Consider the following 26693-nt stretch of genomic DNA (forward strand, 5'->3'; position numbering starts at 1 on the left):
TTATGATTCCACATATTTTGCAAACGTGTATATCTCATATACTCGGGTCCCGCAGTGGACTGATCGTTAAGACACGGTTTCCATCAGATCACTGAAGTCAAGCATCACTGACTGCGGTCAGTGTGCGGGTGGGTGACCACTTGGATCAGTCTGCGTAGGGACCGAGGGTGTGCTGTACTGCTGTGTGCTCGTTAAACTGTGTTTCCGTAAAGTGCTCGACTTCGCGTGCAGGTCGTCGGGCTACCAAAGAGGGGGCGCCATCCCCTCAGCAGAGGATCAGAATTGTGATGGCATGTCTTCGGATCATCCTCAGGGATGTTTCCCAGACCGTCGCCAATAGCCCATTGTGCAGCTCTAGTACGACGTAAATGAACAACAACAACAACTCATATACTCGGTGGATTTGAGTAGCGTCGATTATCGAAAGCCGGTTCCTCCGGACCGAAATCCAGTTTTCTAATCACTGGGCTACTACCGCCCTCCGTCACCCAACTATTCCCATGTTTATAAAAGGAACTACCTCAGCAGCCGGTACTCTATTAAGCTAACCCAACAAATCTGTGGCGTGGTGGTATTTGAAAATGAGGAGGGCTAAGGTTAATCTCATTTAAGATTTTGCTTATAAACCATTAGTTATGGAAATAGAAGATAGAAAAGACAGTACAAAACAGGGATAAAACAGACAGGTAATTACATAAACAAACAAACGAAGTCATTAGTCAAAAAAATATTTCATTTTATATTATTTCTTAATTATTATTTATTTTTTAATTATAATTATTAACAAAGTGATTAGCATTGTTAGTAGTTGTATTAGTAAATTGATTCAGAATGAATAGCAGTAATTCCGTGACGGATGGGGAATGGGGCCAACCCAAGCATGTGGGACAGGGTAATGATGAAATGATGATAGAGGAGATGAGGAACCAGTCAGGGGGAAAGAGAAATCAGCAATACGACTCAAACGATGTCTTGAAGATTTTTACAGTAATGAAGAATGACCTTAGGCCGTCTCCTGGAATTAGGTTCATCTGGGTCGTAGTTAGAGGAAGACCATATAAGGGGGTTGGAGTGTCCAGTGCTCTTAAGGAAATACTTAAGAGATCTATTTTTGTATAAGTCAAGAAGGCTAGACGGACAGGTGTCATTACGGATATTTTAGTTCTTGAAATACCAGGGTGAGTTTGTGATATTGCGGACGCGAAGGCGGGTGCTGCATATGTTAATAGGGGGGGTGAGAAGCATTTTAAAAATTACAATCCTTTTATTAGTGCTGAGGGGGGAGTTCCTTTTTAGAATAGGATAAAGTGCACATTTTGCTTCTATGAATTTATTTTTAATGTTTTTAAAATGATATTTTAATGTCGGGGTTTTATCCATAATGACACCTAAGTACGTGGCCTTCGTTTCCCATTTGAAAGAAAAGTTGTTATCAATGATAACATCCTTCTTGTAAGCTCCTTTTTCTGGTAAATAGCCCCGACTGAGTTTTGCTGATATCGAGTTTCCAATCTTGGATGTAGTCAATGATGGTGAGTAGATGATAAATGATATTCCTGTTGATATCGCTGATATACTTGCTTTGTGTGGCAATGTCTGTATCGTCAGGGTACAGTGCAGTCAGAATACCAGGATCTCAAGGGATTTCATTAATAAAGATTAAAAATAGGAGGGGTTCTAGTTTGCTCTCCTGAGGAACACCGCTATTAATGGGTCTTAAGGTGGGGAAAAAGGTGTTGCAGTTGACCATGAACTTTCTGTGTGTTAGGTAGGATCGTATAATTAGAATAAGTGGTCTAGGGAAATTGTATTTTATTAATTTATAGACAAGTGCATCGATCCATGCCTTGTCGAAAGCCTTAACCAAATCGAGAAAAACGGCACCTGTGTGTATGTTGTGAAGCCATCCTTCGTGTCTGTATTCAATGAGCCTGGTGAGTTGGTGTTGTGTGGAATGTTTAGGGTGAAAACCAAATTGCTCATCGATAATAATGTGGTTATCATCGCAGAAGTCTCTCATTCCGCACAAGATAATGTCTTCAGTAATTTTGCTCAGTGAGGAGAGTAAACTGATTGGTCGATAGCTGTCTGGTTTTGTTAGGTCTTTTCCTGGCTTTAGGATAGGTTTAATGACTGCTATCTTCCAATCAGAGGGGAAGTATGATAAGCGTAGCGCTGAGTCAATAATGCATGTTAAATAGAGAATGTAGTTAAGGGGGGAGTGCTTTGATAAGTCTATTATTAATGTTATCTTTACCGGGTCGCTTATTCTTAAGTTTCTTAATGGAGTTAATTACATCACTAAGGTACCGGGTTGTGGATGTCAGGGTCAGAGCTGCAAGAACGAAAATTAATACCACCTCTGACATCTAGGTTAGTAGTATCATTTCTGGCAAGGTCGTTGGTAAACTGCAATTAAAGACGTCAGCAATGATGTTAACTTTCATATTGTCATCGAATAGGACAGAATTATTACGTTTGAGGGGTGGGATGCATGAAGATTTAGACTTAAACTTATTGACCGTTTTCCAAATTGAGTTATCTTGGACAGATAGGCCTTTGATATACTTGGTGTAGGAGGATTCCTTGTGTGCTCGAAAACCTCTCCTAATTTTAGCATTGATCTGATTCATTCGAGCTTTATAATTTGGGTCACGAGACTGTTGCCACAACCTCCTGATGTTGTTTCTATCTCTAATAAGATGTCTGATATGAGGGGGTGCATTGCAGTAATTGCTTGCCTCCACAAAAAAGGAAACCTCCTCTTTAGCCTTGTTAATAGAATTAGTGAAGCTGTCAATTAATGGATCTAATTGGGTTGGGGTGTTAACTAATAGAACTCAGTAAAGTTGGCGAAACAGAAACGGTTGGCTAAAATGTAATGTGAGCAAAATCACAACTATTATGCTAAATAACATGGTTCCACGATTTGGCACAGCATATTTGACTCAGGCTTTCGTTTGTATTGTTAATATTGATGTTAAACTTAACAGGCAAATGATCAGAACAGAGTTCATTTAAGGTACTAGTATTGATAAGGTAATTTAGATTTCTAGAAAGGGCGAAGTTGATAGTATGAGCTGATAAGTTCGAGATCCTGATATTGGTGGGGGGGGGGGGCAGAGTACATTTTATTTAACTAAGCTGATGAAAATGAATGGAGAGGTGCCCAAGCGGTTGCTATCATAGTTGTTCCATCTGCTGTGTTTAGCGTTAAAGTCACCATCCAAGAAGATAATCAAACCGTAGGAAATTAGATTTTCGAGGTCGCTGATAAAGGCAGGGGGAACATAGACACTAGAAATGACAATAGATTGGAATTGGGGAAAAAAAAAGAACTGAAGGGTCGTTTCTTCAATATAATTGAAGTTAAGGTAATCAAGTAGTTTATGATTAATATTACTTTCGATGATGATGGCAGTTCCACCACAGGCTTGTGCATGCCATCGATGTGACTTGGTGTGATAAATTAGATAATTAGGTATTTTAAAAGAGTGAGCAGTGACAAGTTGGGTTTCCTGGATTAGCAATATATCAAGGGGGTATTGGTTGATAAAATGTTTAAGTTCATTAATTTTATCCCGGAGGCCATTGGCATTCCATGATACAACAAGAAGATTTTTAAATTTACTGAAAAAGGAGTTGTTCACTTATTACACATTAGAGGGGACTGATTTTGAGAAAAGAATTTTGATTAGATCTACTGTGCTATCAGCGTTTTCTAGTTTATCAACCAGTTCAATGATATTACCGAATTTATTTTCTAAAATTTCGATAAATCGAGCAACTTTATGAAAAGTGTTTTTTACACGTTTATCGGCGTTTAGGGGCTTTAGTTCATTTTCTACAACTGACTGTGTGCTTACCACCGCAAAGCACACAAGTGGCAGACTTGTAGTGATGTCCTTTTCGATCAATAGGACCACTGAAATTTAGGGTTGTTTTTCGAATGTTTCGTCGCCATGTGAAATTATACTTCTTTACAAATACTATGTTATTCTCATAACTGCTGTGGTCCCGCAGTGGACTGATCGTTAAGACACGGTTCCCAGCAGATCACCGAAGTCAAGCATCACTGGCTGCGGTTAGTGTGCGGGTGGGTGACCATTTGGATCAACTTGCGTAGGGACCAAGGGTGTGCGGTATTGGTCCTCGTTAAACTGTTCTACCGTAAAGTGCTCGACTTCGCGTGCAGGTCGTCGGACTACCGAAGCGGAGTGCCACTCCCTCCGTAGAGGATCAAAATTGTGATGGCATGTCTTCGGATCATCCTCAAGGATGTTTCCCAGACCGTCGCCAATAGCCCATTGTGCAACTCTAGTGCGACGTAAATGAACAATAACAACAACATCATAACTGTTGTGAGTTTGCAATAGTTACTCATGACTGTTAAGACAAGTTTAGACTATATAAAGCTAGCGATATCTGTGCTTATTCTGAAAAATGGTGCAAAATGTCAATGTGGAGAAAAGCCACAATTCGAAACGAAAAGCGTTTGTGGTCTAATTTTTTAATATTTTAAAACTTACTATATATTGCATTAAATTGGCTCATAAAAATTTGCAAAAACTGAGAATAAAGCAGTAATTTTGATAATTTTTATCTATGTAGAAAATGTCGCCAAATTGGCCATTTTTCAAAAAAAATAAATTATTTTTTTAAAAATTGCCAATATTTGTCCGTTCTAAAGCCCAGATAATTCTTCACAGCAAGATGATATATATAGTTTAAAATCATCATTATGCTTCAAGTGTAAGGCACTTAAACTGTTGTTATTTTATTGTATTTGGCTACAGAGTTTCGTAAAACCATTCTACTAGCTCGTTAATTAAATAGGCTTGGTGACGAAACCCAATCCATTATCTTTAGCAACCCTAAAATTTTGGACAATTTTATAAATTATTGGCGTAACTCTCTAACAAAGTTAGATAAGGGTTGGGCTCCAAACTAAAAAAAAAGTCATTACACATAAACACAAAGAGGCGATTTAAATTCTTTATTGGCACTCTTATTTACATATTCTATAATTTGCATCTAACTTTTATACATTTTCCACGATTTTGTATCCATGTTAGTAATGATCACAAAAGAATACAAACAATTTTTTTTTAAATATTCGATGTTATGGCACAAGAAATAGGCCATAGATTAAGGTAACACTATAATAATTACAGTTGAATAAGCATTTTATATAAAATGTAGTAATTAAAGCGAAATTTTCCTTCTTGAGGCTTCTTTCAGTTCATTTAGTTAAATTTACTCCAGTTAGAAAGCAAATCGTATTTGAAAACTCTCATTAAGTTTTGAGCTTCGAATTTAGTTATTAAAATTATTTTGATTTATATCACGCAGCAGACGATACAAGAAAATGATTTTTGAAATTGTAATTTTATGCATTTGAGTTCTTTAAGCGAAATATTCTTTCTCGAGGATCATTTCAGTTCATTTAGTTATGGTATTAGTAAATGTAGTTGCTCTAATTATTTTTTTTAAAGTCGTGAAAAAAACACACACTTTATTTTCCAAATATGATGCCTTAGTCATGCTAGCGAGAACAGTAGAAAATTCGACAAACGAACTCATAAAAATGTTTACATTTAAAGCGCTGAATCAGTTTATCAATCGTGGAGTTCTTTGTCACTTAGAAAAAAGTATTACCTTCCGTAACAAAAACTAAATAAAAAAAATAGTATTACATTAAAATGAAACGATGACCTTGTGTTTTTTTTATTATCGTTTGGGAAAAAACATCTTTCTTTTCCTGCCTTCATCTGCCAAATTTTCTTTGCTGATTTTCGACTCGTGAAGTTGAGCATCAATTCGACGAACTTGATGAAAGCGGAGCAATGCAGACATGAGTCATTTTCTTGTTGTTTAAAGGAAGATATTCTACGTCATCATGAGGCACAAAAGGTTTTATTCGACCACATGATAAGCCTTTTAAGGGCACAGGAAAGTGACAATAAACAGTAGCGAACCCATTGTCCTTTTAGGAAAATTTAACCGTTGAGCAAAGTTCTCGACTACTGGAGGTCTGTCTGAAAAGAAAAGAAAAGAGAGAGAAAAAACATATTAGTTAAGATAAGGTTACACTTGATAATATGTAAATTTCAATTGCTTCAGAAAATATGAAAGTAGGAAAGTATGAAGATGTTAACTTGTTCCGAGCGTTCAAAAATAGGTTCTCATTCTCAAGACTCACCAGGCATGAATGAGTAAAACAAGAGTTTTTTTCTTGTTTACATCAGCCATGGAATTCTCTATAATAGAATAACACCATTCAGGATCATTCATTCAATCATTCTTTCAGAAGGCCGGGAGAGCCTGGTTCGTAAGGCACTGGACCCATGTCCGCTGGCCGAAGACTGTCCGTGTAGTGATGCACGCTAAATCTGTCGAGTCACAAAGTCCTCCATGTTCCCATAACAAATCATACCTCTGGGGGTACTGATCCAGGAGTTTCCTCGTCTTCTGGATTGCTTTCAAAATTACTAGACTACGGAGTTGAACATTAGTAGTCGTAAACCCAAAATTGGGTCGGCTGCTCTACGACGGATATATGTATAAAAATTTTTTTTGAAGAAAATCATTCTTTCAATTGATTACTTATTATTTTCATTTTCTAAAATTATTAAAAACTGTCTCAGACAAAAAATAAAATGATTGAGAAATAATCGTCACGGCTGACGGCAACGAGCAGGGTGAGAAACCTTTAGAACAATTCTAATTTTGTTAGTTCTTATTTACTTATGTTAAAGATGGTCGCTGCATATAAAATGAGTCTTAGTGTTAATCGATTCTTTATTTTTTCACCCTCTTTTTCATTCTCTAAAAAAAGAATGCTAGAAAATGATCACATTTTCTCCCGTTAAGAAAGGTATTTCTGTTCTTTTAAACTTTCTCACTTTTTTTTACCTACTTTCTAATTCTTTCATGAAATTTCCGCTCCAATAAATGAATGGAATTTTGGTGAAAAGATCAGCAATTTATCGTTCTGTCGAACGTATGATTTAATTAGATATTCTTTCCACCCCTCCTCCCTACCTCTTCTTCCGGTTCTTTATCACAATGACGTCTCCCCCCACACACACTACTGATTATGAAGCGAAAGAAAATGAATCAGATTCTAAGTGAAAGTCAGAAATATGAAGCATTTTGTTGGAAATGGAATGGAAGAGTTCTTTAATAAGATCCTTCAGGACAATAAGAAGATAAAAAAAAACCGAGGTTGATAATTTTCCTGAGGCTAAATGTTTCTTTTAGCATTTTATTCTTTATTTACTCATTATATCTGAATATATATACATTTAATTTGTACGTATAAATTAGAATTATAATATACTAATGTTTCAAAAGGCAAAGAGATAGATTTTTTTGCCGTAAAGAGATGAAAGCATTCATTTTATCCCTCTTATATTTCCCAGTCTTGAAAAAATTTTTTGTTAGAGTAGTGCCTACAAGTCCATTAAAATCACGTTCGTTCTGAGAACATTTGATTTTATAAATTGTATTGATTATACTAAGCAAAAAATTTTTAGAGTTAAACTTGACAAATATACTTAAAAAAGAAATTAATTACTATATTTATATTTTATTTTTACTGAATCTACATTTGACATTTTAATCAAACATTGGCTCCTTTTTTTAGATTAATAAAAGGGTTCTGAATTATTAGCAGATTTGTTTGAGTGGCAAAATCTGAAATGAAAAATCCAGCATGGTTTGAGAGTATACAAAAATTTTTGTAACCTTCAATATTTCTTTTGCAGTGAAGTTCATTTCAAAACATAAGTGTAATTAGATTGAAGGTGTAGCTGCCTTATTGAATGATCATTAACATCAAAAGATGATAAGCATTTTATATATATGTTACCGGCAAAGTATGAAATATGAGAAGTTTTACATACTTTGCCTAGGCATTATATATAATACCGGATGCTATTTAGGCAAAGTATGAAACAAATTCTTTACAGAAGGTCCTGGTATAATCATTGATCTAAAATTTTAAAATTAGAAAAAAAAAGTTATGTGAAGTAGTTCTTAGGATTCAAAAAAACAATACCAAAAACGTTGGCAAATGGGTTCTATAGTGCGGCTTTCAGGAGAACTCCTCCAGACAAACGTCTCGCGTCGTGGCGGGTACTATGGTTACGAGGAAAGGGCAATTCGAATAGGGGTGTGGAGTGAATAGTTTTGTCTTAATCTCAGCATAGGTCGTCGTGAATAAATTAATCGACACCTTCTTTCCTACATTTCACGCCCATTAGAAATGTGCTCTCGCTTGTTACTATAGTAGCAGACAGCCCCAGACATTTAGTTTGGAGGATTTTTTCTCAAAGCCGCACTATATTAGGATGGTTAACTGAATGTAAATAATAACAAGATTTCGTAAACAGGAAAAAAATTAGAAAACTTCCGGTGTATCCCTCCGCTTATGTTATGCTTACGAGGCGATGCGTGAACGGACCTAATATTCTAGGAAGTTTTATTATTGTGATTTGTGTTTAAATTTACGCGTAATTTTACCATTCATAAAAGTTTTCTGTAATTTATGAATTCTAACAGGTCTTGAGCCTGAAACAAATTTAACAAAATTAGTATCACACCATAAATAAAGTGTTAGGTTAGCCATGTTTTGAGTGTTATCCCTTATTTGGCTATATTTGTATAAAATAGCACCGTTTGTCATTTTTCGGGTAGCAAGTTTGCAAAGTCTTCCGAATTCATTTGTCGTTTGTTTCGTTAAAAGTTAAATGGAAAGAACGCGTTATATTGAAAGCACTACAAGTATAATTATATTGGATGGTCAATTTTTCCTAGTTCGGCGTAAGAATCAGTCGGAAGCAGTGACCCGGAAGTCTTGGAAGTCTTAACCCCTATCACCATTAGCTTTACTCGGTCAACCATTCATTTAGCAAGGTAAAAAAGCATAACGAATGAAAAAGGAAATTACCTTGTACTTTCATGAAATTTTCGAGTGATATAGATTGAAAGGACGGTGCATCTGCTGAAACTTCACACCTGTAGTTTCCTTCTGCTGACATCTGAGTGTTCTTTAGATAGACTGTACCATTCGAAGAACGACTCATCTGAAACATTTAAAATATTTTATGCACCTAATGCACTTTATTCTTCTCTTGTATTTAGAAAAAAAAAACTCAATAAATTTTACTACATTTTGATGCATTTTATTTCATTGAAATAAATATTCTTGTGGCCTAGCTTAGCTAGTCATTGAAATGTATCCAAGGATACTAATAAAAATTTCAAAATAAATTGTAAATTTTTAACGATGAAATTACTTGGATAATACATGGATGAAATTCTATTTAAAAACCGATTTAAGATAGATAGGTAGAACAAAGTTTCTTGCATAAGATATTTTTCATTTCTAAGGAAAAGAAAGATAAAGTAATTAAAATTTTTCTTTAAAAAAGTGACCCTTAAAAATGGATAACTTTTAATAATTCTGGCATGTTTGTCTAAGATATCTTTATACAGTGCGTCTGCTGTAAAGTCCGTTGTCACCCGAATAACTTCTGAACGACAAGAGCTATAGTCATAAAAGTGAGGGCTAGGTATAGTAAAGTTGTCATTGACTTCCTATAGCGCTGCCTAGCGTAAACATCAGGAGTTAGCGTTCTTCGTTACAAGATACGCCAGAAGCATCAGTTGTTCAGAATCATTAATTTATTACAAAAAAAAAAAAAAAAAAAACTTGTGCAAAAAATTGACACAAATCGAAAGTTCAATACGTACAATTGTTTGTTCAAGTTGAACAAAACTGCGGAAATGAGGCTTATTTTCATTTATGATCTACAAATGGTGTCACATATGGACTTGTGACAAGCATCCGTAAAACGGTTCCTGGTTGCATACACTCGCTGACTGATGTATTAACATAGAATAAGAAGAGTTCAATAGGTGGAGGAATTTGTTGCTGGAATGGATACTCTACAGAGGGGGAAACAAACATTCACTCAACTGCAAATCCTCTAGAAAATAGGATATTCATCAGAATATCGGGCACCAGACCAATTAGTATACATATGATGTCGAACTTCGATAGCACCACGGATATGGTATATGATTTCGGCAAATACTTTGGCTCTAAAAACGTTTTCATGATGAAGTTGAGCCAGTCGTAACGTTTCTGAGTCCTTAGTGCCTGAGCAGGTGTCGTTTAAGAAAGTACACGTTAGGCTTTATAAAAGGTGTTCAATGATCTTTCTTGTACTGCTCTGACTAATCGCTGTTCTTAGTCGCAATGCCTTTACGATGACCTGGCGTGAAGGATGGGACAGCCCAGATAAACGTTCACAATATAGTCTCTGTGCCTGACGTCCACATTCACCGTAAATCTCGCAATACTCATTGGCGGAAAATGTCGAGTTTGAACATACAACTCTCGCGGAACTTTTTCTTTTATGCTTCTGTCTGAGCCGTGATGGCTCAGGGGTTAGAGAGTTCGCCTTCAATGAGGAGAACCGGGTTCGAATCCCAGCAATGGCTTGTAGATACGAATTTCGCTTCCGACTTGCACCTACTACAGTGCTGAGGCTAAAAATCCTCAGTGGCAAACGGATCATGGGTTAAAGCTCCCTTGCCGTCAGGCTAACTGTGGGAGGTTTTCCTCTCCATGTAGCACAAATGCGGGTCAGTTTCATCAAAAGGTCTTTCACGAAGGCAAATATCTTCTAATACATGATCAGGAGTTCCCCTGTCTTCTGGATTGGGTTCAAAATTACAAGGCTACAGCTTTGAACATTAATCGTCGTAAACCCAAAAATTGGGTAGCTTGTTCAACGGCGGTCATAAAATAAAATGAAATTTGTTTTCCTTATGTTAAATTATTTTTTTAAGTTCAGATAATTATTTTTCAAATTTAGGATTATTTCTTTACAGTTAACAACATATTAACAAAATGTTCTTATATAAAACTACAATAGTTGCTTACTTTGAAAAATATGCGCTGTGAAAAATATTGACGTTGAGAAATTAAAAAAAAAAAATGATGAATGAAAAGCAATTATGAGGATTGGTGTATGAAGTTTCCTGGTTTTATTTATAATCTTATTGTTATAGTTTGCTAATATTGTAACAGCTAAAAAAAGCATTTCTTTTTATAGGTTCACAGCTTAGCTACAATTGGTTACTTATAAAAATTAATACTAATAGTAAAAACACTAAAAGTAAAAATACTAATAGTAAAAATAATATATAAGTAAACAGTTATTGAAACCCAACATAGACTTTCGGATCCTGAGCAACTATAGATGGTTGACCCTGTAAAGCTAAGCGCAGATGGCGCTGAGGGTCGTGAAATTTACTGCAAGACTTCCGGGTTACTATTTCTGACTGATTTTTACGCCTGAGCTTGAAAAAAACGTGACATCTAATTTAATTACACTTGTAGTGTTTCCAATACAATTTTTTTTCAATTTATTCAACAAAACAACAAATGAATTTGAATGATTCCGCAGGCTTGCTATAATTCTACCCAAATAATAACAAATGGGGCTATTTTACACAAATATAGCCAAATAAGGTATAACACTCAAAACATGGCGAAACTTACACTTTATTTATGGTGTGATATTTATTTTCTTAAATTTGTTTTAGATACGCGATCTGTAAGAATTTATAAATTACAAAAAAGTGTTATGAATGGTAAAATAAAGCTCACATTTAATCAAGAAATCACAATAATAACCACGCTAATGGTGAAAACATGCGAAGTGCTGCCATAGGTAGAGAGTTCTGCTTTACGCCACTTATAGCTCATTTCGATCGCCGATTGTTCATTCACTCGGAGTTGGCACAAGGCTCCGCCTTTGTCACGTGCTATCCGAAGGTATTATTACGCTACTTTTGTAAGAAGGATATGAACAATCCTGAGAAATGCTGCCAGTTGGCAATCGTATGACAAAAATATCAATATTAAATAATTAATTATTTTCTATTATTCTAATTCTCCATAATTTTAATTTGATTGATTCTATTATTCTAATGAGATATTAAATGATTAATGAATTATTTTTTGAATGAAAGTATATTTTAAACTTATTATTAGAAGTATTCCTAGTGATATTTAGGATATTGCAAGAACGTCAAGATGCGTGTCTAACGATTCTTTTTTATATGATCGTAAACACCTGCTATTTAAGAACTTTTCCAATTTCATTACGAACACTTTAATAAAAAATATTCAATAATATAAACTTGAATGAAATATACCTATTTGCTTTTTAGCTGAATACATCACACATTTCATTCAGAATAGTACCCAAATACATTGAACTGTTTAATAATTATATTTCATAAAATTCAGATTTTTAGCAAAAAGCATAATGTACCGATATTAAAAATAAGATTCACTCAAAATAATTAAATTTTAAGAAAAGAATAAAACACGAAAACTTAAAATAATTAAAAAATCTGTAATAAAGATATGTTTAGTAGTATATGACATCATAAAAATGCTCTAAAAAGTAAAATAAATCATTAATAATATTACATATACATTAAATAATTTCTGAGCTCAAATCTGCCGTATTTCATAAGACATTAATGTTATTAAGTAATTCTGGTGAGTTTGAAGTGAAAATTTATTTTAGTTATTTATGGATATATTGTTAAAAAAGGTGACATGGTTGCTAGATTTTGAATAACTCGCTTTTTTGGCAGGCCTGATTTGGCCTCTTTCCATAAGTTTATTAATGTTTGTTCTTGCTGCAAGCTGTGCATCATCTTACGTTAGTGTCAGCACCTTTAGCATTGTAAACACAAGTATTGTTAGCATTGTGAACACAAGTAATAAGTAATCAAATACCACGTTTGTAAAAATCTCAAAATATAATGTTCACGTTGTGAGCCAAATGGCTTTAAAATACAACGGAAACAATAACCCTGAAATATAGGCGGTATGGAGCTTGGAGCTCTCCCCAGTGTAGAAAACACCATCCATACCTGTCGTGATGTACTCAGGCTTAGTTTTCGCTTAATTTTCCTAGGTGTAAAGTTAAGCACAGATGGCCCTAGGGGTTAAAATTCGTCGCAGGACTGCCGGGTGACTCCGTTCGATAAATTTTTTACGCCTGTGATTGAAAAGCGTGCCATCCAATATTAGTGCACTCATAGTGTTTACATTATAACGCGTTCTTTCAATTTAAATTTCAACTAAACGAGGAACAAATGAATTCGGAGACTTTACAAGCGTACAATGATGCTATCAAAAATAAAATAAACGGCCATTTTGTTTCTCTAATATAGCCAAATAAGGGATGATATTTAAAATATAGCACACCTTACACTTTATTAATAATGTAACATCAATTTTCTTATATTTGTTTTGACCTCACGACCTGTTGGAATTATGAATGCTAATAACCCTCATGAATGCTAAAATTGCGCGTAAATTTAAACACATATCACAATAATAAAACTTCTTAGAATATTTAGCCTCTTCACACATCGCCTCGTAAGGATAACATAAGCGGAGGGATACACCGGAAGTTTTCTAAATTTCTTCCGGTTTTAGGAAGCTTGTTATTGTTTACATTCAATCAACCATCCACACTTAACCATATCAACCATTAGCGTAATACATATTGAAATTTAATCGCTCGTGACTAGCACTGCTTAATTTCTTTATTTGAAAAATTAATAAATAATGTTTGAGCTGAATATTCTAAAATAAATGTTACGAATAGTGTAGTACATTTCCTAAATATAACCGAATAAAGTTCTTTTTTTTTCCAGGCAGTAAAAGGAATTTAGGGTAAATTAAAATAGAGTCTATTAGCCTAGAAATCAGGGGTTCGATCTCCACTGATGACACGGGAACATTTATTTCCTGCTATCTCTTAAAGTATATTCAAGTATAAAACATTTTTTTTTTATAATTATGTTGATTTATTGAAATTTTATTTAGTTTTGTATTTGATAAAATACTTTTAGTTTCATTTTTTATAATAAATTATTTTAAATATTTTTAAATCAAACATTTTTATGTCTATTGTGACGCTTATCGTCACTCAAAATTAAAATCAAGAGAAAGGGCTAAGATTAGATTTCTAGAAAATTTCAGAGTCTTCGATTAAATAAAACTACTGTGGGAAATCTCCATCGGCAAATAGTAAGTTAAATACGGATAAAGTAATTCAAATAAACGATTAGGTTTAAATCTTACAATGTCACCCCCTTCATGTGATTGACCCATCACGGGACAAACTCGAAAACAACAATGACTTTTGAACTTGACCTTTCCTCAGATTTGTAACTTTTTATCACCCAAAAAATACGATATAAAAGCAGCCGAAGGAAAGGGTTGAGGAGCAATCACACAAAGCAATCAAAAGCAATCAGCCTAAGTGACAAAAGGCCGAACCATGACTAAACTTGGTAAGTCTCTCTCCATCTATTCTAAAAGCACGTAAGAATTAATGTATAAATAAGTTGAATTAATTGTATATCCTTATATTAATGTTATTTCTTAAATTGTTTAAATAATAAAATGTTACGATTAGGTTTAAATCTTACAATGTCACCCCCATCATGTGATTGACCCATCACGGGACAAACTCGAAAACAACAATGACTTTTGAACTTGACCTTTTTTGTGATTGCTCCTCAACCCTTTCCTTCGGCTGCTTTTATATCGTATTTTTTGGGTGATAAAAAGTTACAAATCTGAGGAAAGGTCAAGTTCAAAAGTCATTGTTGTTTTCGAGTTTGTCCCGTGATGGGTCAATCACATGATGGGGGTGACATTGTAAGATTTAAACCTAATCGTTTATTTGAATTACTTTATCCGTATTTAACTTACTATTTGCCGATGGAGATTTCCCACAGTAGTTTTATTTAATCGAAGACTCTGAAATGTTCTAGAAATCTAATCTTAGCCCTTTCTCTTGATTTTAATTTTGAGTGACGATAAGCGTCACACTATATTTATGATGTGTTTGAACTTCACAACTAGTAAGCGTTTGCAACTGTTGTTTGATTTTTTTTTATCAAATAAATTGAAAAATGATATTCTAGTGAAATATTCTAGTAATTATCTTCCCATTTAATCTATCATGTTTTTATTTTATTTTATTCAATTATTTTTTAATCTAAGAAATCCAGTTTTAATTAATCATTTTGTTCCAAATTGTTTTTATAAATTAATAATTGGTACAGTTTTGTTTTCAAGTAATTTGTTCCAATATTTTACAATAATTAATGTAATATTTTTTCTTTTTTTTATATTCTGCTATTTTCTCTCTCTCTCAAAAAAAAAAAAAAAAAAAAATAAAGAAAAAAAAATAAATATTTTAATGAAGAGTGAGTTGCATAAACAGTAAGTTTTATTTACGATATTCTTTCATGGAAAAAAAAAAAAAAAGAATTTTTTCGAGTTTTACAATTGCCACTAGATGGCAGCATCATTAAGAACAGGTCTTTACATTTCCAACTAGCATACGTTTTCAAACCCGAAGTGGTCCCTCTGACCCTACTCCTCATTGTTTTTAACATTAAAAAAAATCTCACTTTTCTACTAATGATTTTTTTCTTTCCTTCGTAAAGCTTTAAATCCTGAAAACCTTGCTGTTGTAAGCTCTAAAGATGAAAAGAAGAAGGGGAAAAAAAAAAAGAAAAAAAAAAAGAGAGGGGTCTATAAACGATGTCCTGTAGTTCCTATTTTTATTCCTTTTTAGCGTTTCTTTCTTTTCCTTTTTTTCCCTCAATCTTAATCCTCTCCATCGTGAAGAATGGGTTAATTGGCGAGTTTAATGTGATAACGAAGTTTTTTTTCTTCTCTTTCTTTTCAATTGGTTTCTGATAGGAAACACAAGAGTTCGTTTTAGTGAATAATAAAAAAAAATAAAAAAAAGCTCTTATCGATTCTCTAACCACTTTCCGGCGATAAGAACAAACAGGAACTAATGACATTTATTTTTCCTAAAACTCTTATATCTTTCTATTATATTTTCCGCTGAAATAATTGTCTCTTATTGTATAATGCTAAGTAAAGGGAATATAAATACATATGGATATTGTTACGATATCACCTTTATTCTTTTATATTGCAATTTACTTAAAAATGTTATTATCAAGTATAAGGAAAAATTATATTTTTTAGCAAATTTTCTAATATTGTGTCTAGTTCTAGTTTACAATCGAGCAGAGAAGGTGAGAGTTTGTTTTCGCCTAACACGAAGCTGAACACTCCACAGAAGCAGAAATAAGCTGTTATAAAAAGGCATGCATCTTTTTAGTAGTGTAATGCAGATAATAATGTTCTCAAATGTCCCCACCAAACGCATTTCTTAAATATTCCCCAGCATCTCCTTTTTTATTCAAGAACCGTCCTCATGTATCACTAGCTGCTGTCAGTGTGCGGGTGTTTGACCACTTGGATCAGTCTGCGTAGGGACCGAGGGTGTACGGTATGGGTCCTCGTTAAACTGTTCTACCGTAAAGTGCTTGACTTCGCAAGCAGGTCGTCAGGCTACCGTAGCGGGAGTGCCATCCCCTCTGCAGAGGATCAAAATTGTGATGGCATGTCTTCGGATCATCTTCTGCATGGATGTTTCCCAGACCGTCGCCAATAGCCCCATTGTGCAGCTCTAGTGCGACGTAAATGAACTGCAATAAGAATCATTTTTATCCGCTTCGTTTTTGCTAAGCCTACTTCGAATTCCTATAAATATTCTCTCTTTGCTGTGGTATTAACAGACTATTTTTATTTTAAGAAATATTGCATCCTTAATACTTATGGTATCTTAAAAATAATTTTACAGACTCTCTTATCTTACTGTAATGGTAGCGTTTCTAACTAACAAAAATTTTTGCAACTGGCCCTTGGTCAGTTGTTGTAATTTGTTAAAAAGAAGCAGCGGCCAATTTTAAAACATGTGGTCACTTTTTCAAAAATCGGAAGTTTTGAGCAATTAAAAAAAAAATTGTTAATGATGTAAGGATGATGTCTTTTGAAACGGTTCTCAAATTATAGTAAACAAACATTACAAGGTTTATTTCTGAAATGAAGAAAGTCGAAATAAAGAAACTTCGGATTATTATAAAAAATTTATAATAATTCCTTATTTATTTAAAAAAAAAATAATGATACAAATGAGGTTCGTTTTGGACGAAAAAAATAGCGATCGGAGTAATCGTCATTTGTTATATTCGCCGAATTGCACCCTCTATTATCAATATGAAGTAATTTATTTTTAATGTTAGTTGTTTTTTAAACTTTACCGTTTTGCCTTGTTATTGATAATACCTTCTTGTGATAACTGACCACCCCGTTCACTCCTGATTCTGGTAATCAAAAATAATGTATAAACTTGGCCAAATGTTATTTAGATGGCCCTGTTAATACTTTATCTAGAACAAGGATTAAAAAAATGTTTTTTACTTTATTGAGGGTATGACTCGCAATATCAGAGGAAACTTCGATAGGAAAATATGAAGAAATGAAGTTATATGGAGTTTGGGGAACAAGTTAGTTGCAAAATCATCTTGTAAAATAGGAAGAGGTGTAAAATAGTGTGAATCGAGTTTTACGATTTTTTTAAAATCTAAGTCGGCTGTGGTGGGAAAAGTAAAAAAATTTTTTTTTTTTAAATTAAAATATACACTGAAGAGCCAAAAAAAAGTGGTACAGGCATGAGTATGCAAGTAAGTGGGTATGGAGCCAATCAGAGTACAGCGCTGCAATCGGCAACGCGTATATAAGACAGCGAGTGTCTAGCACAGTTTTTAGATCGGTTACTGGTGCTACAATGCCAGGTTATACAGATTTAAGTGAGTTTGAACGTGGTGTTATAGTCGGCGCACGGGAGATGGGACATAGCACCTCCGAGATAGCAATGAAATTCGGATTTTCACGTACGACCATTTCACGAGTATACCGTGAGTATCGGAAATCCGGTAAAACATCAAATCTACGACATCGCTGGGATATTTGGGATGCCTTGCAACGTGATGTTCAGAAGATATACCCACCCCCTCTTACTCCCACTGGTTTATGGACAGCCCTACAGGATTCATGGTGTTAATTATCTCCAGCACTACTTCACACATTGATCGAATCCATGCCACGTCGTGTTGCGTCACTTCTGCGTGCTCGCGGGTGCCCTACACGATATTATGCAGGTATACCAGTTTTTTTGGCTCTTCAGTGTATTTAAGCACTTAAAAGTTTGTTGGATATGTTAAAAATAAAATTTTTAATTATTTTATTTAATCACCTGTAGAAAAAAAAATTTTGTATTATAAAAGTCCTTAAAAAAAAACAAAAAACATTTTGCTAGCATAAGTTATTTAAGAACTCTTTTCGGCGGGATTTAACTTTTTTAATTTTATCGAATACATCGTTTTTTAATTTATTTTTCATTTTCTTATTAAAAAAAACTTTCAAAATTATTAAAACCTGTAACGGAAAGAGTTGCAAAATTAAATTCTTTGTTTGTGAACAAAATATTAAGTCATATTATATTTACCATCCCCGCCAGCATAACTTCCAGCTGTATAATGTGAGCTGTGCTGGCTCAGGGGATTGAGCTCTCGCCTTCCAATGAGGTGAACCGGGTTCGAATGCCAGCGATGGCTGAGAGATACGAATTACGCACCCGGCTTGCACCGACCACAGTGCTGACGTAAAATATCCCTAGTGGTAGACGGATCATGGGTTAGAGTCCCCATGCCGTCAGGCTAACCGTGGGAGGCTTTCGTGTTTTTCCTATCCACGTAGCGCAAATATTGGTCAATTACATCAAAAAGTTCTACACGAAGGCAAATTTCTCCAAATACTTGATGCAGGAGTTCCCTTGTCTCCTGGATTGGGTTCAAAATTACAAGGCTATGCACATTAACAGTAGTAAATCCAAAGTATTGGGTCGGCTGTTTAATACCGGTTATAAAATATATATTGGTCAGTTATAAAATAAAAATAAAGTTATGGAATAAAAATCATCTATACTCTGTTGCAAGTTAAAGAAAAACCATTTTCCTTATGGAGAGACCCGATTTGCATCTAAATGCACGCGTAATGGATGCTAAACTCCCAGGGCGAACGTAATGCCAACTTTTGAAACGACATTGCACAGCCTTTTTTGCTTTCTTTCTTAAATCGCGTGAAATAAGGAAAATAAAACTTTTGGAACAAAAACTATTGTTCTGTTAATAAGAATTAATAAAAATGATGTCTAAAAATCGTAAAACAAACCAACACGTCTTCCTGTTCACATTTAAAGAAACTGATGGAAGAATAATATTGTTCCTCGCAGACGATTTTCTCCTACAGCGAAACAAAAGTAAAAAAAAAATTATATATATCTTTAGCTCGCATTTATTTGTTAAGCGCATGTCAGCTTAAGACGCTCCCTGCCCAATCAAATCCAACGCTCTCGCAACGTTATAGATTTGTTTCTTTTTCAAAAACTAGTGTTCTCCTTTATTTATAAAAAAATATGTCGCCAAATCTAGAATTCCGATAAGACAACGAAACTATGACCCTTTTTCAAAAATTCTATGATATGGATGGTCGACCGTATAAAGGGTGCTAGGGGATAAAATTCACCGTAAGACTTCCGGGTTACAATTTCCGATTGATTTTTAGGTATAAGCTTGGAAAAGCGCTCTTATCAATATTATTATACTTGTAGTGTTCATAATGTAACGTGTTCTTTCAATTTAACTTTCAATGAAGCAAATAATAAATGTATTTAAAAGACTACTCAATCATGCTATAATGCTACTCAAATAATAACAGCAGACGATATTTTACACAATTTTAGCCAAATTAAGAGATAACGCTCAAAACGTTGCAAACTTTACACTTTATTTACGTTGTCGTATTAACTTTCTTAAATTTCTTTTCGGCTTACGACCTATTAAAATCTTTAAATTACAGAAAACTCTTATGAACGGTAAAATTTCATGTAAATTTGACGATAATAAAACTTCCTAGAATATGAAGCCTGTTTACATATCGCCTCGTAAGCGTAAGATAAGCGGATAGATACAGCTTGAAGTTTTCTAAATTCCTTTCGGTTTTAGGAAGTTTGTTATTGTTTACATTCTGTCAACCATCCAAATACCATAAAAACATCGCGAATTAAATTACTGTCCAACGAGTTTAACTTTTAAAAGCTTTTATATTGTTTTAAAAGCAGATATATAATTTGATAGCTGAATTAAATGAAACTATATGCAGTCGTACCGCAATGGTCTTTTAACTCGCAACGGAGAATAATGCGTACTTTCTGCGAGCCATCGAAATCCTCTACTGGTACATATGCCATATGTTCTAAATGATAAACAAGGAAGACTGTATGAAGAAAAAAAAACTGGGTTTCTCAGTTGAAATTTTTCTATTAGACATTCAGAATATTCTTTTGTACTGAATTAATTGAGTGACAGCTACTTACATCGACTTCGACATCTCCGATTGCGAAGTTTTGGTTGGATGGTCTGTCGTTTGGCAGGAATCGGAAAAACTCGACGTCATCTTTGTACCATTTGACGGAATATAAGACATCCTGCTCTTCGTCAAATACGCATACAAGTCTCGCCACTTCACCCACAGTTATGGACTCTGGTACCTGCACCATCTTCAGTCTCAGGCAACGCATATCTTCAGAAAAACAAAAATGATTGTTTTTATTTATTTAAAATGTTTATACACAACACTATGGATGGTATTTTTAATATAAATGTAAACAACAACAACCTCGAGTATCTTGACTGCCGGTTAGAAAGTATGCAGCTGCTTACTACAGATTATTCTAAGGCGATATTTTCAAACAGATAATTTATTTTTTAATGAAATAAATAAAATATATAATTTCTAAGCTCAAATCTGTTGTACACCGTAAGATATTAAGTAATTCTCGCGAGTTTGAAGTGAAAATTTGTTTTAGTTATTGATAAATGTATTGTTAAAAAAGTTGACATGGTTGTTAGATTTAGAAAGAATTCGCTTTTTTGGCAGTCCCGGTTTGGCCTCTTTTTACTTGCTTGTTACTGTTTGTTCGTGTTGCAATCCGTGCACCATTATACGTTAGTGTTGGCGTATTGTTTGAGTAGCGAGATTAGGTTCATTTTACAAATTATCATTTAGGTTTAAGTTTCGAAGTTGGTATATTCTTGACAAGGTACGAAGTGTTTCATAACGATTCTTTTCAAACACAAATAAAAAAGACCAGGTAACAAATGCACGTATACAAGAAAAGCTACTCAAGAGAGTAAGCAAAACACATTGTGTGCCAAATGGCTTGAGAATACACCGGAAACAGTAACCCGGAAGTATAGAGCTTGCAGTGCACCCTAATGCAGAAAACACCATTCATACTAAGTAAAGGATAGTCAGTTACTCACTGTTCTTTTTTATGACCGAAAGCTCCCGGCTCCCAAATTCTTTGGGTAATAAAAGTTATAAAATATTACCAGTATTTAACGACATTTGTTGAAATATTTATTTATTTGCTTTTCTTAGGATTATTCTTTCTTATTATTGCGTTTTGATTTTGATTATTATTCAAAATAAAAAGCTTAAAACTAAAAGCTGTTTTACTCTATTGTAAATTATAAAATAACCTTATATTAATACTTTAGAACGCAAAATTTTAAGGCGATATTTCCGAATCGTGAGCTGTGGCAGAATAATTGCCAAGTCTTGGCAACTTCCAGGCAGTGGCTCGAGAGAAACTGTAAAAAAAAAAACATCACAGAAAGGGACCAACTCAAAATGTGTAGCTCGTAGCTTCCTCCGAGCAAAAATTTACATGCTTTCTTTAAAAAAAAATTTGCAAGTTTAAAATCTATTTGGCTTTCTGGTAACTGAAGTTGGCGCGACAGATCACGATACGGAAATATCCCCAATTTTATAGATGGTTTATATTTTATTTAGTTTTATACCCGTCGTTGAAAAGCAGACGGAATTTTTAGTTTACGACTACCAATGTTCATCTCCGTAGCCTTGTAACTTTGAACCCAATCCAGAAAATAAGGGAACTCAAGGGATCAAGTAGTGAGACAGATTTGCCTTCGTGGAGGACTTTTTCATGGTACCCACCCGCATTTGCGTTACACGGAGACGAAATTCTCCTCCGGTTAGCCGGACGGCAAGGGTACTCTAACCCATGATCCGTCTACACAGAGGAGAGCAGTGTGGTCGGAGTCGGCGAGAGCTGGGTGCGAAATTCAAATCAACCAGCCATTGGCTGGATTCGAACTCGGTTCACCTCATTGGGAGGCGAGAGCTCTATTCCTTGAGCCCCCACGGCTTTTTAATGGATGGTTAACCGTGTAAGGCTAAGCACAGATGTCGTTAGGGGTTAAAATTTGTCGTAAGACTACCTGGAGACTACTTTCACGCCCATGCTTGAAAAAGCGCGCCATCAAATATTATTTTGTAGTGTTTACAATATAACGCGTTCTTTCAATTTAAATTTCATCAAAGCAAGCAACAAATGAATTTGGAAGACTCAACAAGCATGCCATGCCCTGCAAGATGCTACGCAGAAAATAAAAAACGGTGATATTTTAAGGCCTGGTTTCTTAGGACAGGACGCCGTCAGCTGGAAATCAGCGCTAACCTCTGATTGGTCCGTTTGTGAGTTTGATAGTATACGTCATCGAACGCTCATCTTGAACTACAATTGCAGTCCAACTCAACTGCAGTTGAATTACAACGTGACGTTAACCGCAGAAGCAATGGCGGACAACATCCAACAGCACATTGAAATCAGCCAAGATTTTGATTTTGACATTAAAACATAGCTTCTTCATTAAACATAGCACTCTTCATTTAGCTCAGCTATAATGTGTTTTTTTCTTGGACAAAGTCATTATTTGTTCTCCAAAACACTAGTCGACAAAAACAAAATCAATACAAATTCAAAATAAATATTTGTTTACGTTATTAACGCATGCGCAATGAGAGATAATGTCTGCGTTGGACCGACTGCTCACGCTGAGCTAACAAAAAAGTATTTTTTTGGCGTCAGCTCTACGCCAACTTTCCGCTGACTCCCAGATAAGGCGCTAGTTCTAAGAAACCAGGCCTTGAGCTAACAAACCAGTATTTTGTTGGCGTCAGCGGGACGTTGACGTCCCGCTGACGCCCAGATAAGGCGCTTGTCCTGAGAAACCAGACCTTTACACAAATATAGCCAAATGAGGGATAACACTCGAAACATGACAAACCTTACACTTTATTTATGTTGGGATATTAATTTTCTTACATTTTTTTAGGCTCACAGCCCATTAGAATGACAAGAAAATCCAATTACAAGAAAATCCTATGAATTGTAAAATTACTCATAAATTTAAGCACATGTCACCCCTATAAAATTTCCTAGAATATTAAGCCTATTATTTTCTATATTTCCTCCGGTTTTAAGAAAGTTGTTATTGTTTACATTCAATCTACCATCCGTATGAACATAATTGAAGTAGTATCTAACTTAGTAACCGTCTTACAACTAATAAAATTAAGCAATTTATCTTTATTTCTATTGTAAGCTTTATATGACGCTTTGTCCAGTTCAATTAAAATAACGATTACGAACTTTATTAAGAATTAATATTCGCACAATTACTTTATGATCGTTTTAATGATTTAATAAGTTACCAAGCATTCAAAAACCAAAAATTGAGATGAAGTTGTTATGCTTATCCGAGCAAAATGATGGAAGTTAAATTTTATCCCAATAATATCTGTGGAACCGAATCCTTGTTTATTCTGTAAAACTTATGGGAACTATCAGTTGAAAAGTTATCATGAAGTAATAAAAAATGATTACTACGTAGCAATGTCGTGGGGATTGATGAGCGAAGCGAGGAGGAGACAAGGATCTTAACCTTTTGTTTGCGGTGTTCCATATTGTACCACATGTTGTACCAGCAGTAACCAAAAGATTAAAAAAGTTTCCGATGAAGCATATTTCTAAGTTTCAGCGAAAAAAAAAATGATAGAATAACAATTTGGACACACGCACACAAACACATTTGTGTGTGTTCATATTTGTGTGAAATAAGAATTGATCTTATTTGTAGAAACGAAATAGATATTACAAATATCGGTTTATTTTTATATTTATTCAGTATACATTATTGCACATTTTTCACAAAGTTTCTCCAGTGGAGATCTTGGTGTTTAGTACAAGCAGTTACATCATGAAAAAGCCACGCAGAACTTCGCTGTACCAGGTTTTATTCAGAGATTCTGAAAGGGAAGGAATTGCAAAATCTTCCCTAACTTCAATCAAAAGGGAAAAGTAAAATATAGTACAGTAGGGAACCGATTATCCGGAACGATAGGGACCATCGATATTCCGGATAACTGATTTTTCCGGTTTTCTGAATCGCTACAAAAAGCCGTTTTATTGTTAAACCCAACTAAAAATAAAAAATATTCGAAAATCTTAAAAAGAAGAAAAAACGATGAAGTAATACATTAATGATTATTTCCAAAATGGTGGTAAGGTAAACATACTTCAAAAAAGAACGAAAAATCCAAAAATCTTAAGAGGAAATTTTTTTTTTTAAATGGCGGGAAAATTTATCGAATTTCGTTCCGGTTTTTTGATTTTCCGGTTTTCTGATTTCCGGATAACGGGTTATGTACTGTAATATGTTTAAAAACATGACTCCATACAGACGGCAGGGAATTTTCTTAATGAGTATATTTTCAAAAACTTTTGTCCATTAATTTCAGAAAATAAACTTTTAATTGGAATATTGAATATTTGCAGCTCTTTGTAGAATAACAATTTTATAGGTCTTAAAATAAGTATCAGAATCTACTTTAAGCTACAATTTAGTAAAGAAAAACACGTATGAGACATTCTATATTATATTCCCTCTTCCCGTAAAAAATGTGCCATTACTGGAATTTTTTAAAATTAAATCTAGAACTTGTGAAATTTTTTTTTATAGTCAATTACTTGCAATCCTTTTCACCAGAATTTCTAGTGAAATCAATGGCAAAATAAAAAAAATTTCAATCGAAAACATTTCAAAAAATAATTAACAAATAAATGCAAAGAAACATGCCTGTAATAATATAAGAGTAATATGGAATGTAAAAAAGGAATTTTTTTTATTGTAAAAACGATAAAAATTCAACTTAAAAGAAGCGCAGATAAAGGGAACAGTTTGCAGGTCTACTTTTCTTATAAGTTTTTCACTTTTTCTTTTATAGTTTTTATGACTTTCTTTTTAGTTCCAAGTCATTTGTTTGAAGTGCACGTTCCTTCAATTCAAAGTTTTTTTTCTTTTCTCTTTTTTTGCGGTGCGCGACAGTTTTTATACAGAAACATTATTCTTCATCATTACACATTTCAAATAATTTACATAACATTCAAATAATTTACATCAAAAAGAAGTTGACACATTCTGTTATAAAAAGAAAAGATGAAGTTTCAAACTGAAGTTAAAATTTTCAGTTTGAAACTTTTAGTATTATTTAGTATTGTTTATATTACTTAAAAAGAAAATGCAAAATGGTCTTTATTCTGAAGTATAATATTGAAGTTTAGGACTTCAATATTTTTAGGGACTTTTTTATAGGATAAGGGACTGTAATCCACAAGAACAGGAATGCAGTCCTGAATCTCAGATATTAAGTGCTGGAAGATACTAGTTTCAAATATTGGAAGACAAATAATTTACATGACATTCAAATAGTTTACATGAAAAAGAAGTTGACACATTCTGTTATAAAAAAAAGAAGTTTCAAACTGAAGTTAAAAACTTCAGTTTGAAACTTTTAGTATTATTCAGTATTGTTATTATTATTTAAAAAGAAAATACAAAATGGTTTTTATTCTGAAGTATAATATTGAAGTTTAGGACTTCAATATTTTTAGGGACTTTCTTGCAGGATAAGGGATTGTAATGCACAAGAGCAGGAATGCAGTCCCGAATCTCAGCTATTAAAGACACTAGTTTCAAATATTAGACGAATTTTATAAAAATCTTATCTATTCGTGGTCTTGGCCACAAGCAGAAAGAAGGTAAACGAAAAACCAAACAACCAGGGTCGGAAGTAGAGCACTAGAAATAAAGCAACTACTGTAGTCGTTACTTTTTTCTGTAGTTTGTAATGTAATATTAGAAATGTATTGTGTTACTTTTTTTAAGAAGTAGTGTAGTGAATAGTGCCATGCGAATAATAGTAGTTTGTAGTGTTTTTATTTTATTTTATTTTATAACCGTCGATGAACAACCGACCTAATTTTATAGGTTTACAACTACTGATGTTCAACTCCGTAGCCTTGTAATTTTGAACCCAATCCAAAAGACAAGGGAACTCCTCGATCGAGTATTGAGAGAAATTTGCCTTCGTGGAGGACTTTTCGATGGAGCTAACCCGCATTTGCGTCACACGGAGAAAAAGACCACGAGAACCTCCCACGGTTAGCCTGACGCCAAGGGGACTCTAACCCATGATCCGTCTACTACTGAGGATATTTCACGTCAGCACTGTGATCGGTGCAAGCCGGATGCGGAATTCGTATCGACCAGCCATCTCCGGCATCGAACCCCGGTTCACCTCATTGGAAGGCGAACGCTCTATCCCATGAGCCATCACGGCTCAGGTTGTAGTGATTCCTGACAACTACCTTTTACCTTATTTTAGTATATGAACAGAATTCATCAAAATTAATTTTTCGAATTTGAGGGGTGCAAAT

General features: G+C 34.2%; 1 protein-coding gene across 2 annotated transcripts in view; it reads right to left on the reverse strand.

The window, feature by feature from the left end:
- Nucleotides 1-4981: 4981 nt before the first annotated feature.
- LOC107444316 (uncharacterized) overlaps nucleotides 4982-26693 on the reverse strand; it is a 202932-nt gene continuing 181220 nt past the window's right edge. For both annotated transcript variants that reach the window (XM_021148137.4, XM_087157845.1), the window contains exons 2-4: nucleotides 20424-20629; nucleotides 8954-9089; nucleotides 4982-6038 (exon numbers count right to left, since the gene is read on the reverse strand). In XM_021148137.4, coding sequence (XP_021003796.3) covers nucleotides 5941-6038; nucleotides 8954-9089; nucleotides 20424-20629 — 440 coding nt within the window. In that variant the 3' untranslated portion in view covers nucleotides 4982-5940. The remainder of the gene's footprint in view (nucleotides 6039-8953; nucleotides 9090-20423; nucleotides 20630-26693) is intronic.

The sequence above is a fragment of the Parasteatoda tepidariorum genome, chromosome 2 (assembly GCF_982258835.1).
Source record: "Parasteatoda tepidariorum strain Cologne lab strain chromosome 2, Ptep-v5.0, whole genome shotgun sequence".
In the NCBI taxonomy this organism is placed as follows: domain Eukaryota; kingdom Metazoa; phylum Arthropoda; class Arachnida; order Araneae; family Theridiidae; genus Parasteatoda; species Parasteatoda tepidariorum.